This window comes from Cnephaeus nilssonii, assembly GCF_951640355.1.
Source record: "Cnephaeus nilssonii genome assembly, chromosome: 4".
Classification (NCBI taxonomy): Eukaryota; Metazoa; Chordata; class Mammalia; order Chiroptera; family Vespertilionidae; genus Cnephaeus; species Cnephaeus nilssonii.
In genome coordinates, this window is record NC_137075.1 from 50,795,346 (window position 1) to 50,809,965 (window position 14,620).

The 14,620-nt window shown below is 41.4% G+C and overlaps 1 protein-coding gene across 2 annotated transcripts in view; it reads right to left on the reverse strand.

The window, feature by feature from the left end:
* SHC4 (SHC adaptor protein 4) overlaps nucleotides 1-14,620 on the reverse strand; it is a 117,412-nt gene that overhangs the window by 29,619 nt on the left and 73,173 nt on the right. For both annotated transcript variants that reach the window (XM_079769816.1, XM_079769815.1), the window contains 2 exons: nucleotides 10,992-11,045; nucleotides 5,738-5,789 (listed from right to left, as the gene is read on the reverse strand). In XM_079769816.1, coding sequence (XP_079625942.1) covers nucleotides 5,738-5,789; nucleotides 10,992-11,045 — 106 coding nt within the window. The remainder of the gene's footprint in view (nucleotides 1-5,737; nucleotides 5,790-10,991; nucleotides 11,046-14,620) is intronic.

A 14,620-nucleotide genomic window follows, 5' to 3' on the forward strand; every position in this document is an offset into this window, starting at 1 on the left:
TTGGTTTTACCACCTTTCTTTTTCTTTTTTCTTTTTTTTTTACTTTCTTCAGAGACTCAGAACCATGGCCTTACTATGTGTGCAGGTAGTCCAGGTAAACCGGGGCCTCTTAACAGACTAGGTCCAGAGAAAATTTTACCTCTCCTGGATAAGAGGGGAAGAGACTTCCTCATTTGTGGCAATTGCAGGGGCAGGCTGTATTAGTCACTAAGTAAACTCAAAACATTCTTACTGGAACTTACCTTTTCTACAGAAAAGGCCTTTTATAAAATGAGGAGCTCACCGAAGGGTCCTAGCCAAGACGGGAAAAAGTGGCTTGAATGCACTAATGCTAAAAGTGAACGAAGCAAGCAGGAGACAGTGGGGACATTCAAGATTATTAGCATGAAGCCAGCCTCCTCTGCCCGGCTCCACTTCCTATCAGCCACGTGCCCATCCCTGAGGTCCGGCTCCTGCTGCTGCCAGTCCACTGACAGCATGCTTCCTAAGGTGACCAACGGCCTGGTAATGCTGGCCTGAATGGCATTTTCCACCTCCATCCACTTTAAACTCCTTTTCAGTATGAGACATTCCAGAGTGTCCTCTCCCAGAGAACCTTGCTCTTCCTCCTTCTTCGGTGCCACTCCTCTCCTGGTTTTCTCCCCTCCCCTGACTACTCCTCTGACTCTCCACTGTCCCTCGGCCTTCTCCCGCTCCCTGACACCCTCTGCCTCTTCTTCCTGGTTCCTCCTTCGGTGACCTCACTCATCCTTAGAGCAAAGAAGTTGTAGTTTTTCCAAGCTCCCACCGAAGGCATAATCTCATATTCTCTCTATGGCTTCCTCTGTCTCTCTCTCTCTCTCTCTGCCTGCTTCTACCCACCACTATCACCCTCTCACCCCCAGGATTCTCCTCTCTGCTGAACATTTCCCCCTGGATGAACCAAACCCACTGGGTAATTTTATAACATTGTCTTTCTGTTTCTGTTATTTTTATATTTATTTAAGAATTCAAAACACTTTACCCTTTATAAATGTAACAAATATTCATTGTAGATGTTTTAGATAAAAAGACACCAAGAATAAACTAAAATTACATAAAGTCTTACTATTCAGAGATAACTACAACTAATATTTTGGCATGTGCCTTTCCAATCTCTTTTCTATGTATATCTACTTCCAAAAAATTACATAGGCTCATATTATACACATTGTCTCATAACCTGCTTTGTGCACTTAATAATATTTTGAATATTTCCCCATGTCATTATTTATTCTTCTATAACACTAGCTTTAATTGCTGTACAGTAGGACAGTCTATGAATTCATTTAAATAATTTGCTATTCATTAATATTGATTTTTCCCATTACATAAATAATATATGCCAATGATCTTTACTGCTTAATCTTTGTGCATGCCCTCATTCTTCCCTTAGAAGTGAAATTGATGGTTCAAAATTATTTTTTTAAAGTTTTGATGCAAATTGTCAAATTGCTCTGCAAAACATATGGACCCACCCTCCTACTAGAAGTGTTCAGGAGTAACTGCTACTCTACGCCACATATTACTTATAGCGATGTTTGAAATTTGAAGATGAAATATGATATCAAATTATAATTTGTGTGCCTTTGCTTGCTAATGAGGTTAAACTTTAAAATTTTTTTAAATGCTTCTTGGATCCACGCAATGTCCTTGTATAAACCTGTGCTCAGGATCTGGACTCGGGCCGATGCTTATTGGCTGGGTGAGCTTAGGAAAGCCGCCTAATTTTTCTCAGCTCCAGTATTTGCATTTGTAAAAAGGAATAATTGTAATACCTACCCTCCAGGGTTGCTGTGAGGATGAAATGAGACAGTGCAGATAAAATGCCCCTGGCATATGAGAGCACACAATAAATGGTACTGTTTTTTTCCCCTTTTGGGGGGCCCTATTTTTATTGGTTTTTTGTCTTTTTTCTATTTGTAAAAATCCCTGTTCCTTTAGTGGCAATGTAACTCCAAACCACAGAGGATAGTGATAATAACTACCATTTGTTGAATACTTACTATAAGCCTGGCATTGAGATACTTTCACTGCATAAAGTAGCACATTAAGTCCTCAGAGCTATCTGATTTCTATTTCTTTTATACACACACACACACACACACACACACACACACACACACACGTTTTTATTGATTTCAGAAAGGAAGGGAGAGGGAGATAGAAACATAAATGATGAGAGAGAATCATTGATTGGCTGCCTCCTGCACCCCCCACACTGGGTATTGAGCCCGAAACCCAGGCATGTGCCCTGACCGGGAATCAAACTGCAACCTTCTGGTTCATAGGTCAAAGCTCAACCACTGAGCCATGCCGTCCGGGCCTGATTTCTATTTCTTCATCGGCCCTCATATCTGAGCAGTTCCCCAGTACTATTAGTTTACAAATTTGTCCAAACAGGCTCTTCCTCCCCAGGGCAGCTTAGAACTAGTGAGATGGCCTCCAAACCGGACTGTACGGTTCCAGACTGCTTTTCTGCCCAAGGGCACTGTTACAGATACAAATGCCAGGAAAGTCATCATTTTACCATTGCAATAGAATGACAAAAGCCAGAGTAATTTTTATGAAGTTCAGAATCTGCAATGATTCTGAATGACCTTTTAACCTGCATTCAGACCCCTGCACCATCTGTTTCTGGCCTATCTGCTCAGCCACGGCTCCCCTCCTTCTACCTTTTCTCTGCAACCCCACCTTGACACACACACACACATGCACACACACCATCCAAACACATAATCCCTAGCTCCATGGCCTGTGTTTTATTCATTTCTCCCACAAATTCTGACAGCACCTCTATGTTCCAGGCACTGCCCTTTAGGCCTGACCCCTCCCATTCTCTGTGCACATCCTACAGGTTATGTTTCTCTCTCCCACTAAATGCTGAGCCCATGGTGGCCAGGAATTGTCTTTCTTGCACAGCTCAGCTTCTTGTGTATTCGTATGTAATCAATAACTGTCAGTATCTCTGAGCAGAAAGTCAAGCCCAGAGGCTCAGGTGAGGGGAAAGGAATTAACCCACAGGGGCATGCGAGCAGGGGTATGTCGAGAACAGAGTGGCTACTCACAGAGGTTTCTATAACCAAGATACGAGAAGGGGCAAAGGGATAGGAAAAGGAGCAATAAGTGATGGAGAGGTACTAACTTTCAATCCAAGAAAATCACCCTATGTTTTTTAGTCGTTTATCTACTAGATAGACCCGTTTCCCTAAACAGGAATGATGAGGTGAGGACGAAAAGGAAAGGATGCTGTCTGTGTGTTATCTCAGTTACTCCTCCCAGCACCACCAGCAAGTAGATGTGCTATTCCCACTTAAAGCAATGGAGGTCCAAGGATGTGAAACCACTTGACTAAGGTCCTATGGTGAGACGATGGAAGAATTAGGATTCCCACCCAGCCTGTCTGGCTCCAGCATATTTCTTATTTTCTACACAGTCTGAGGCTAAAGAAAGAAAAAACTGAACCCTATTTGAACTGTCTCTCAAATCCCAGCCATGAACTCAGTCAGCTTTCCCACAGATGACTTTTCAGAATCCCCAGCCAGGGTCCCTGCGGGTCCCATTGAAGCAGCTGGGCTCTGATGGATTACTCAAACACCAGAGTGGGATCTCTCCGAGTGAATGAGCCACATGGCCATGGTCTCTGCCTCTCTTGTCTCGTTTAAGCAAAGGGGATATCCGCAAGCAGGCAGGTCCTCTTTAGCCATTGCCCTCACCAACCGGCATTAATCCCTGCCTTTCTCACCACCATTTACTGGGGAGCAATGGCATGCCCAGGGATAGTCGGTGCCTGATGGCAAAGTTACTGAGCATCTAGATTTCCTGATTAGTTCTTCCTTTCACCCTGTCCTTTTTAGCTCGAGATCAAAGGCTTTGTTGTTCAGGGGCCTTCCTGAAAACAGGAGGCCGTCATCGCTGGGAAGTCCAGGCTTAATTCAAAGAGGTTGCTCTTTTCTGGTATCCTTTGTTGTGCCTCCTTCTACACCCCCGTCTCCCTTCCCTGGTTCCTGTCTCTCCTGCCCACTTATCTGTTCTTCATCCTATCATTCAGAGTGAGTCCATTTCAATGAAGTGTTGCATAGCATTCACCACCTGTTCCTTCCTCTCCATCTTATCCGGGCCTTGTTCTTCTGGCAAGCATTTACTGAGCATCTGCTAGGTGCCAGCAGCTGGTCCCCACAATATCATTTCTGACCGTTCCAACAGCTTCCTGCTGTAGGACCCCCCTGCCTGGAGGTTTCGCTCTGACTCCACCTCCTGCATCCTGCTGCCCAGCCTTCCGGAAACTCTCCTTGGTGAACAGCATTCTCCACCCGTTCGCCCGCAGGATTAAGTCCCTGCTTATTAGCTCTCTTCTATGTGCCCTCTCGATGCCTTTTAGACATTTTTCTTCATGTACAATCTACATTCTTCTATCTTCTATTCACTTGCTCCCCGGCATGCCATATAGATTTCCACCTCTGTGTCTTACAGCTTTTTTTTTTTATATAATATATTTTATTGATTTTTTTTTTACAGAGAGGAAGGGAGAGGGAGAGAGAGTTAGAAACATTGATGTAAGAGAAACATCGATCAGCTGCCTCCTGCACACCCCCTACTAGGGATGTGCCCGCAACCAAGGTACATGCCCTTGACCGGAATCGAACCCGGGACCCTTCAATCCACAGGCCGACGCTCTATCCACTGAGCCAAACCAGTCAGGGCCTTACATCTCTTTGAATTTCCAAATTCTACTCCATATGTACGTAATAAACATCTTGGGACAAACTTAGCGCTGGGATGGCAGAGGATGCTGCCCAACTGATGGGTTCTGGTTAAGGAGGAGAAGCATCCTCACACCCATCCCTACGCAGAGCCTGAAGGATCCAGAGTTAGGGATGAGAAGCAATACTAACCATTCTGTCTAGAGAAGTCCAATGACCTAAGGAACATCAGGCCCTTGACCCAAGGTGCTGCTAGGATATGAGTTTCTTGGATACCTTGCTAAATTCTGAGACAAGAAATCCAAGCAACTCATTCTTCCGTTCACTCAGCCATTCAACAAAATAGTTATTGGGTACCACCTATGTGCTAAGCATTGCGATGAATGCTTAGGAGGAAAAAATAGTTCTTGTCCTCATGGAGCCTTAGTAGGAGACACAGACATAAAACACATCAGTAAGTGAGTAAATAAAAGAATAAAAATGTGGGAGAAGTGTTAATAAAAAGAGAAATAAAGTGCAGCAGAGTGGAATAGGCTGACTGGAGAGAGGAGGCGCTCAACCAAAGTCCCTCTGAAGGAGAGACATTTAAACTGAGATCCAAAAGAGAAGTCAAGCACTCAAAGTGACATGCCAGGCTCTTGAACAGCAGGTGCACAGGTTCATCACACACACACACACACACACTCTGAGGCTAATTATCTGTAATTCATTTGTCCACGGAAGATGTCCAGCTCTTTCTATCATAGTCAAAACAGCTTTTCTTTTGATTAAAAAATAGATAAGACTTTTGGTTTATGGATCTCTCACATGACTGGGATTTAAATCCACCTGTGTGTATATATTTTTTCTACTTTGCTCTACTATTTATTTCCAACTCAAATTTACATAGTGTTTCCAGAACCCAACACAGCACTCTAGTGATCCCCATCACTCTGTATATTGAAAACAGCAGTTGATCGCTCTTTAAAGTTGGTATACAGCAGCTCTTAAGAAAATCTAGAAGTTGCTTTCCATACCTCGTTGATTAACTGGATCTTTAGCTACGTAGGCAACATAGTCTGTGGTATCCTATAAAAAAGGGAAAATGACTGCATTTAAAACAAATGGATTGCACTGTTGAAAGATAAGAGGACATTTAGGACATGATACAAAGTCAAGGACTTAAATATTAAGGTTTCCTTTTTAAAGAAAAAAGGAAAGCATCTTAGGAGGGAACATAAATACACACTTATATGGTTTAGAAATTGTGGGGTCCGCTTTCTCTGCCCCTTGTGGAGAGAATCTGAAGATTGGAAACTTAGAGGCAGACCGTGTCAGTAAGAATACAAGAGAATACAGGTAGGTAATATGCGAGGACATATATTCGTAAAAAGTGATTAGGGACTGTGACTCTATCCTGTGTTGAGAGTTGAAATACCAGGGGTTACCCAATCACAAAGGTGCCATAAACTTGGATGTGGGTGGCATCATGATGTCCCCGTTGTCCAAACAGACACCCTGTGCATCAGAAAATAATTCCATTAAAGAAACACTTTGCGTTTTGTGGTTGTTGGTTTGCTTGCGTGCAGTGCACATTAACTTAAGGAACAATAAAGCAGAAATACAAGCATTTATTTGATCAAGGCAGAGGAAGGAAAAACCATTTATTAAAAAAGAGAACCCATTAAAACCTAAGGAGTTAAATAGAGAGGAAGAGAGATGTGCTGCTGACTTTGTAAAAACTAACAAACAAAAAGCCACTTGGTAATTCTGATTTTTATTGAAAACAGTAAGCTGGTGAATGATAAGATTTGAATAATTAAAGATGCTTTTTGTTATCTCAGTTCTCAGGGAAAAAATACACACTGCCATCTGAAGATTAGAAGCATGACTCTCTAGAGGGAAGATGCAATCAACTGGCAGGAAATAAAAGCCCGTGTCTGTAATACCATCAAGGACAATCATTTAATAACCCGCAGTGAATCACACAGGAAGCGGATCTCAGGATCTGCATAACTTTTCTTGAGTCATTTTAAAAAGCAACACACTCCTAGGTAAATTTCTCTTATGCAAACAGATAAAAGGTTTGAACTATCTTGTAAATATGTAAGTTCATGTCTCCAGGCTTCGTTTTAACATAATTTAGAAGGAAGGCCACAATGGCTGGGGGCTTAGCGGCTCTTTTGAAAGTTACAGAGGCAGTGTGGTGCCGACATCGGTGTCTGGTGTATTGGATGATGGGGTAGGGGTCGTGGGACCTCTGCAGACCTGTTTCCTCATCTTCAAAAGAGTGTCCAACAGTCTTAGAGTTCTAAGATTCAGTAACTGTGATATCTGGGAGAACTTAAAGCATGTTAAAAGTAAAGCACAAATAGCGGGGGACACTACGAGAAAATGTATTTAACCTGGTCATACTCGTTAATGCATTTTTGAAATGGAGCAAGTATATGTAGATGCAGAAGCATTACGGAGAAATGTCTCCAGGGCTGACAGAAGGAAGACCAGTAAGCCGTTTGTGAGAAGAGAGTAAAGGTGAGGGGGAGCAAAGGTCAGAAAGTAAAGAAGAACACCCAGTATTTGTCAGACTTTGGAGAAAATACGGTAGAAAGAAGGGCACTACATTAGGCCATGGCGGCTTAGCTTCTCACCCTTGTACCCAGTCAAGCTGTGAAGTTGTGCATTATCTCAGTGAGTGTCCTAAAAAATATGGATGAGTGTGACCACATTGGTGATAGTTCTCTCGCATCACTCTGTGCCAAGCAAGCACCGTCAGTTTACATGCGTCATTTCAGTCAGTTCTCACCCTTCTGGGCAAGGGTGATCCTTCCCCTTTTACAGGTGAGGGCCCTGCAGCTTAGAGAGGATAAATGGGTCAAGTCCACTTGACACCAGAGCCTCTTTCCTCTACTCCCCTGACCTGAGGGTAAATGTCACCTTCGTGCCAATGTTTATGAAGGCTCCAGTTTTAATTTCCAACCAGCAGGCTGCGGCCCCAGCTGTAGGGAGCACAGAAGTCCCGCGCCATTCAGTAGGTAAATACTTTCCCACAGTGGCTACAAGTTCTTTACTGTTTGCTTTTGGTAGGGGCAACGGCCCTTGGTGAGTTGTAAGAGCTACAGAACTAAAGGCACATGAAGTAGGTCTAAAAGTAATTGGGGTTCTGGAGAACTATGATAAGCATCATGCAGGGCATGCTTATGGTAAATGCTTATGGTAAATCCTAAAAGTGACAGGAATCCTTAAAACGCAAAAGGGGAAACTTAAGGCAAACAGCAATGATTGTTTTTCACATGACACTTATAGAATTCATTACTTTAAGTCTCTTAAATAAAGTATTGGAGTTCTTTCATGGATGATCAAATAGAATGGGTGTGAGAGAGAAGAGACAGGGCTGGCTTTTCCAGGCTGGATTCAGTACCAAACATGTCCCTTAGTGTCACTGTGAGGCCAGATGATAAGGCTGGATAGATGGGGCTTCAGATTCAGAATTGGGGTCACACTGCAGCTGCTAAGTGGCAGGCACCCTGCATGTCCCCTGCTTGCTAGTGAGTTCGCTATAAGCCATTTGTGAAATCTCTTGGGGAAAAGGTGGAACTCTTATCATTCAGTTTATTTTTAAACTAGAGGCCCGGTGCACCAAATTCGTGCACTGGGGGGGGGGTCCCCTCAGCCCACCCTGCCCCGTCTCACAGTTCGGGAGCCCTCAGGGTATGTCCTACTGATGGCTTAGGCCTGCTCCCTGCGAGCCTAAGCCATCAGTAGGCCTCCCTCTGCAGGAGGCAATCTGGCTGATCAGGGGAAGGCGCCACCCCCATCACCTTGCTGCTGCTGCCACTTCTGGCCACCACAGCCGCCAAGGTGTTTTCATCAACATGGACTCCAGTCCCTTCACCATGAAAAAATGACAACTTTCTTTAGGCATTTTCAAGATGTCTCTTTCATAGGATATGACATTTCTTTATTTCTTTCCTTTTTTTTTTTTTTTTAATCCTCATCTGAGGATATTTTTCCATTGATTTTTAGAGAGCTGGAAGAGAGAGGGAAAGACAGAGAGAAACATCAATGTGAGAGGTTCACTTTGATTGGTGGCCTCCTACATGAGCCCTGACCTGGGCCCCGGCCAGGGAGGAGCCTGCAGCCTAAAGTAAAACTGCTAAATTAGATACAATCTGGCTAATGTCCTATAGGACAATAAAACCATCACTTTTTGAATTGGTGTGTCTTCTAGACAGAAATTAGTTACATCTTTAAAAGCCTAAAAATTCTTTTCATCTTCTCACTTTGCTGATCATTATATGTAACTTTCCAGGGCTGTAAAATGTCAAAATATATGGAACTTATTTAATTGTAAATAGTGTTTCAGATTTATGTGTTTCATAGAAAAGGAAATGATCATTCTGTGGGCCTCTAATGCCCCAAATATACTGAAAGGACTTGCTGTCCACGTTTTACTCCAGGCCTGTGCTGGGCCACGGCCTGTGCTCCCAGGCTGCTTGGCGGGGCCGTCCTGGCCTCCCGGGGCCAGTGATGGTCCCAGGAAGGCTGCTTTGGCAGAACCGCCCTGGCTTCCTGGGGGCAGCGATGGTCCCGGGAGGCTGCGGGCTTGGCGCCTGTTCCCAGGACCCAGGCCACTTGGCGCCGCCCACCCCCAGCTGCTTGGCGCCTGCACATGCAAATTAACCCACCATCTTTGTTGGGCTAATTTGCATACTCACTACTGATTGGCTGGTGATCGTCGTGGAGGTACGGTCAATTTGCATTTTTCTCTTTTATTAGTGTAGATGGTGGCACCATAGAACTAAAATATTCATTTGAGAATAACTACATCAAAGCTAAAAAGGTGAGGAAGTAGTGAAGCCTAATGAGGAAATTAAGTACTTCTTCAATTAAAAAAAAAAAAAAAGAAGAAGAAGCAGTGATTTAAAATCCTATAAAGATTGCTTTTCTTCCATATGCTTCAAGGATGTTCTGAAGGCAAGTTGTCTACATTTGACATGGTTAAATACTTTGAGTCACTGGTAGCCAATGAGAAAACAAGTAGATGTTTTAAAGAATGGGCTGATTTAAATAGCATTTAACTATGTATTTTACACATAAAATGTTATGCCAACACCCAAGAGAAGGAACTTGCTTAAATACAGTAGATGCCAGTACAGGAAGCAATGATTCTACACAGAACCTTCAGAACTTCATTTCCTTCAGGAGAGACTTATTTTTCCTTTAAATATTTAGCCTCGACATTAAAATCCATCAAAACTCTGCAGTGACAACAGCTGCCAGATTCAGTGTTTACCACCATTCAATAACTCTCTTGGGTTTCTGGGTTATGTGTCCTATCATTTATGACCCTAAATTTTATTCCTCCAATTGAAGAGAGAAACTAAATGTGGTGGAGAGGAAAAAATCATCTGTTCAAGTGGGTTTATTGCCTCACTTCTGAAGGCTATGCTCTTTAGTAATAAATGCAGAACAGAAGGTAACATATTGTCGGTTAGGACCAGGTCTTCATATGGTCCTCATGCTTTCCTGACATGCCTGATGGTCAGTCGTCATGAAAGGCAGACTCCGCCCTCCTCGAGCCTGCTACATGTGTGCAGGTGGAAAAATGTCAGGATGTCAAGGGGAGCAAAGTCCTCCTTCTACTCTCTCAGTTTAAACAGATTTGTTTTCTATTCAGCCACAAGCTTCTTAGCTTTAATGCCCTTCTCCTTTTGCTGTAGTCCAGAAATGACGCAGCACCAAATCAGGGAGTGACTCTCCCCTCTGCACAGTAGGCTTGCAGAGAGCACCACTGGCTCAGCGCCATGTGGCCTCCTGGTAGCCAGACACGGCAGTGCTCTCTCCCCACCTGAGCGTTGCCTCCATAAGCTTCTGCAAACCGGGATGCTCATTCTAGATGGGACTTAGTTGCCATGCATAGCAGGTAGGCTTCCCCTCATGTGCCAAATCCAACTGATTAGTAGCATCTGCCTGGAACTCTATGTGGAGAAGAATTCTGAGGAAGGACTGGCAACACATGTATGACACGTTTGTTTTTCATGACGTTGATGCTACCTGCAAGAAGCTTCTCAGATGATAACTCCCTGGCTATTAGCTCGCCTACTAATCCAGCTATTTTAAAAATCAGTAGTAGGATGTATTTTGTCAAAACCAAAATTTTAATTACCTGTTACATGTAGCTATTCACAAATTCTAGTAAGGTATTTGAAGAGCACATGTAGTGGCTAACATGCTTTACATGGAAGTTTCTATAACTCTTACAAAAAAAGACCTTAATGAATCCATACTTACAGGATCCCCTCCAGAGGCAAATGAAATAGACTGCATATGATGATTTGCAATAATCTGGAAAACATAAACAATTAAACATGTGTGATGCTATAAATTAATTACTCCTAGTTACATACAATCTAACAGTAATGGACATCCATTTGCTTTGTGTTTGCCTGGACAGCATCCCTGTGGAAACCAGTCCACCCACATTTTATGAGAATCTCACTTAGACCATGAGATTTCAGGTGGTTTTGACATGCCTGTCTCATTGCCTCTCTCCTTGCAGGTGGACACATGGCCCAGGCCTCGCCAATCAGAAAACATCTGGATACAGCAGAGCCAATCTAAGTCTTTGGGGAGAAACTGATAGGGACAACAGGAAAGGATACCTCTCTCTCTGCCATTAAGGACCATGTACGCACAAAGCTTCTGGGAGCCATCTTTTGCTGACAGGTAGGAAAATCCTACTGGAAAAATGAAGCTTTCCCTCTGGAGAAAATCAGCTGAGAGTTGGAAAATAGAAAAAAAGTATAGACTGACAGCTGTCAGAGGGGTGGGGGTGGGAAGGCTGGGTGAAAAAAGGTGAAGAGATTAAGGCAAAGAGCAAAACAAACACCTCATAGACCACAGTATGGTGATTACCAGAGGGAAAGGGGGTGGGGAGAGGAAAAGAGGGTAAAGGGGGTATAAATGGTGGTGGAGGGAGACTTGACTTGGGGTAGTGAACACACAATACAATATACAGATGATGTATTATAGAATTGTACACCTAAAACCTACAAAACTATATTAACCAATGTCACCCCAATAAATGCAATAGATAAAAATAAATAAATAGATAAAAACTCTGGTTGTAACATTTGTTTCATCATTTCAACCAATACAATTCCTGTCCCCCTTTATCATTTTTTCTAGTTAACTTATATTTATATAAATTGGTTTGAATTGGATTTTCAGTCATTCACCACCAAAAGTATCCTAAGAAATTAACACTAAGATTTCCAATATGAAGTAACATTATTCAAGTGAACTGCATTATTTAACTAAGAAGATTGTTTCTTTTACTTGAGATTCTAGGATCACTTGTTCATAATCTACAGGGTGAAATGACCTATTTGCAGAAATGTGTTTGTCATACTGTTTTTGAGGGTGCATTAAAATATCAACTGTGCACCTGTTAACTAGTCCTGTCTTCAAAAGTGTTTAACAGAATATACTCAAGTAGCTTATATAAAATGACCAAGCGATTCTACTCCTAAATGTCTATACAACAGGATTGTGTGAATATGTGCACCAAACGGTATGCTAAAACGATAAGCATTGCCCTTTTCATAAAAGCCCGCAACTGGAACCAGTCACAGTGACGACTATAGTGATATTCAAGCAATGAACTACTAATAGCAACAATGTGCTTCTTGGGCAAAAGAAGCCAGACACAAAAAAATATAGGCTGAATGATTTCATTTATATAAAGTTCAAAATGGCCAAAATTATTTTATCCTGCTTGAAGTCAGGATATTGGTTACTTCTGGGCAAAGGAAGAGAGAGCAAATGGTTTTCTGGAATTACATGGTGTTTCTTTATCCGGGTAATAGTTACACAAGTATGTTCATTTTGTGAAAATCATTATTATGTGTGCAACTTTTCTCTATTTATGTTTTCTACTAGAGGCCTGATGCACGAAATTCCTGCAAGGGGCTCGGCCCTCGCAGCCCCGGCTTTGTCCGGAAGGTCATTTGGAAGGTCGTTCGGCTGTCTGGCCTAATTAGCATATTACACTTATTATTATAGATATTTACATTTCAGTTAAAATGATTACTAAAAGCAAAATCAACATACAAAGATCATTCCTTTATATCAGCAATAGCCAATTAGACACTGTATTTGGGGGTAGAGGAGGTACATTTACAAAAGTAACTACAGATAAATCTAAAAAGAACTGTGTAAAGTTTTTTTAAAAACTTCATTGGAAGGCATAAATACTACCTGAACAAGCAAAAAATAAAAAAGATACATATCATCTTTATGGATTAGAAGATAATATTGTAAAGATGTCAATTCTCCCCCAAATTAATCTGTAATTTCCATGCAATTCCACTAAAAATTCCACCAATGTCATTTAGGGAACTTTTCATACTGCTTCTAAAATTCACATGGAAGAATAACTGTGCAAAAAAAGCTAAAGAAAAATTTTAAAGAACAAAGAGACTAGCCTGGCTGGTGTGCCTCCGAGGTTGAGCATCAACCAATGAACCAGGAGGTCATGGTTTTCCCGATCAGGGCACAGGGCACATGCCACATGCCAAAGTTGTGGGCTCGATCCCTGGTAGGGAGTATGCAGGAGGCAGCCAATCAATGATTCTCTCTCATCATTGATGTTTCTATCTCTCTCCCTTTCCCTTCCTCTCTGAAATCAATGGAAATGTGTTTTTTTAAAAAGAACAAAGAGACTAGATTTTCCTTATAAGCAAGACATATTATAAAACTACGGATTTCATTAGAATACAAAGTCTAAAAACAGACACATATTCATGAACTTTTAGTCTGATAAAGGTGGCATCTAACAGACAAAATGATAAGTGATTAAATTAGTGGAGTTGGCTGGCTTATATGGAAAAATATATATAAATAAGTCCTGTCCTCATACTATCTATATATATAAATGTTTGATTCATTAAAAAATCAACAAATACATCAGAAGGCAGATAAAAGATTATGCTTGTGATCCTTGATGTAGGAAAACCCCATCTTATTAGAAGACAAACCAAAAATCCCCTCAAATTAGATTACATAAAAACTCATTTTAAAAATTTGTATTAGAAAAGAACCCTAAAACAGGACAAACAACAGGAAGAGAGAATATATTTACAACATGCAAAACAAAAGTATTCATATAGTCAGAATTTATAAGGAGTTCTTATGTATCCATAAGAAAAATAAACCCAAAGTAAGACCAGTTAATTTTCAGAAGTAATGCAAATGTTCAATAAACAAATTGAAAAATAATCAGTGTCTAAGAAATCAAGACTATTCAAAATAAAACAAGATACATTAAATTGATAAAACTGTCCAAGTTCAACAAAATCACGTGTGGCAAGGGTGTGGATATTCTCAAACACTGCTGGCTAGAACTTATATTTGTATAGCAACTTTGGAAAGCAATTTGACAGTATTTATTCAAATTAAAGTATGCATACCCTATGATTCCACCTTTCCACTTCCAAATACTGTATTTATTCCAGAGAAACTGGCATATGTGGACGTTCATTTAGCCAGTTTATAACATCAAAAAATCGGACATTATTTTTGCATAGCTAGGTCAACCATAGTATAGTTATACAAATGAAGTGCTATATATATATATATATTTTTTTTTTTCAAGACAATGCTGAGGGGTTTGGTTTATTGAAGACAGTTATGTGAGACATTGAAAAAAGTTAAGATTTTTCCCACGAGGGACTAAGGTCCAGGTGAATGCAAAGAAAAAGGATTTAAAGCATACACATCAAATTGATGATAATGGAAAGTTACCTCTTGCAAAAAGAAATGGGACCAAGTATATCCTCACTAGAACTTTTTTAAAAGAGCACGGGCAATATGCTTTTTTGGTAAATTTAACTTTTCCTAATGAGGAACATCGAAAGAAA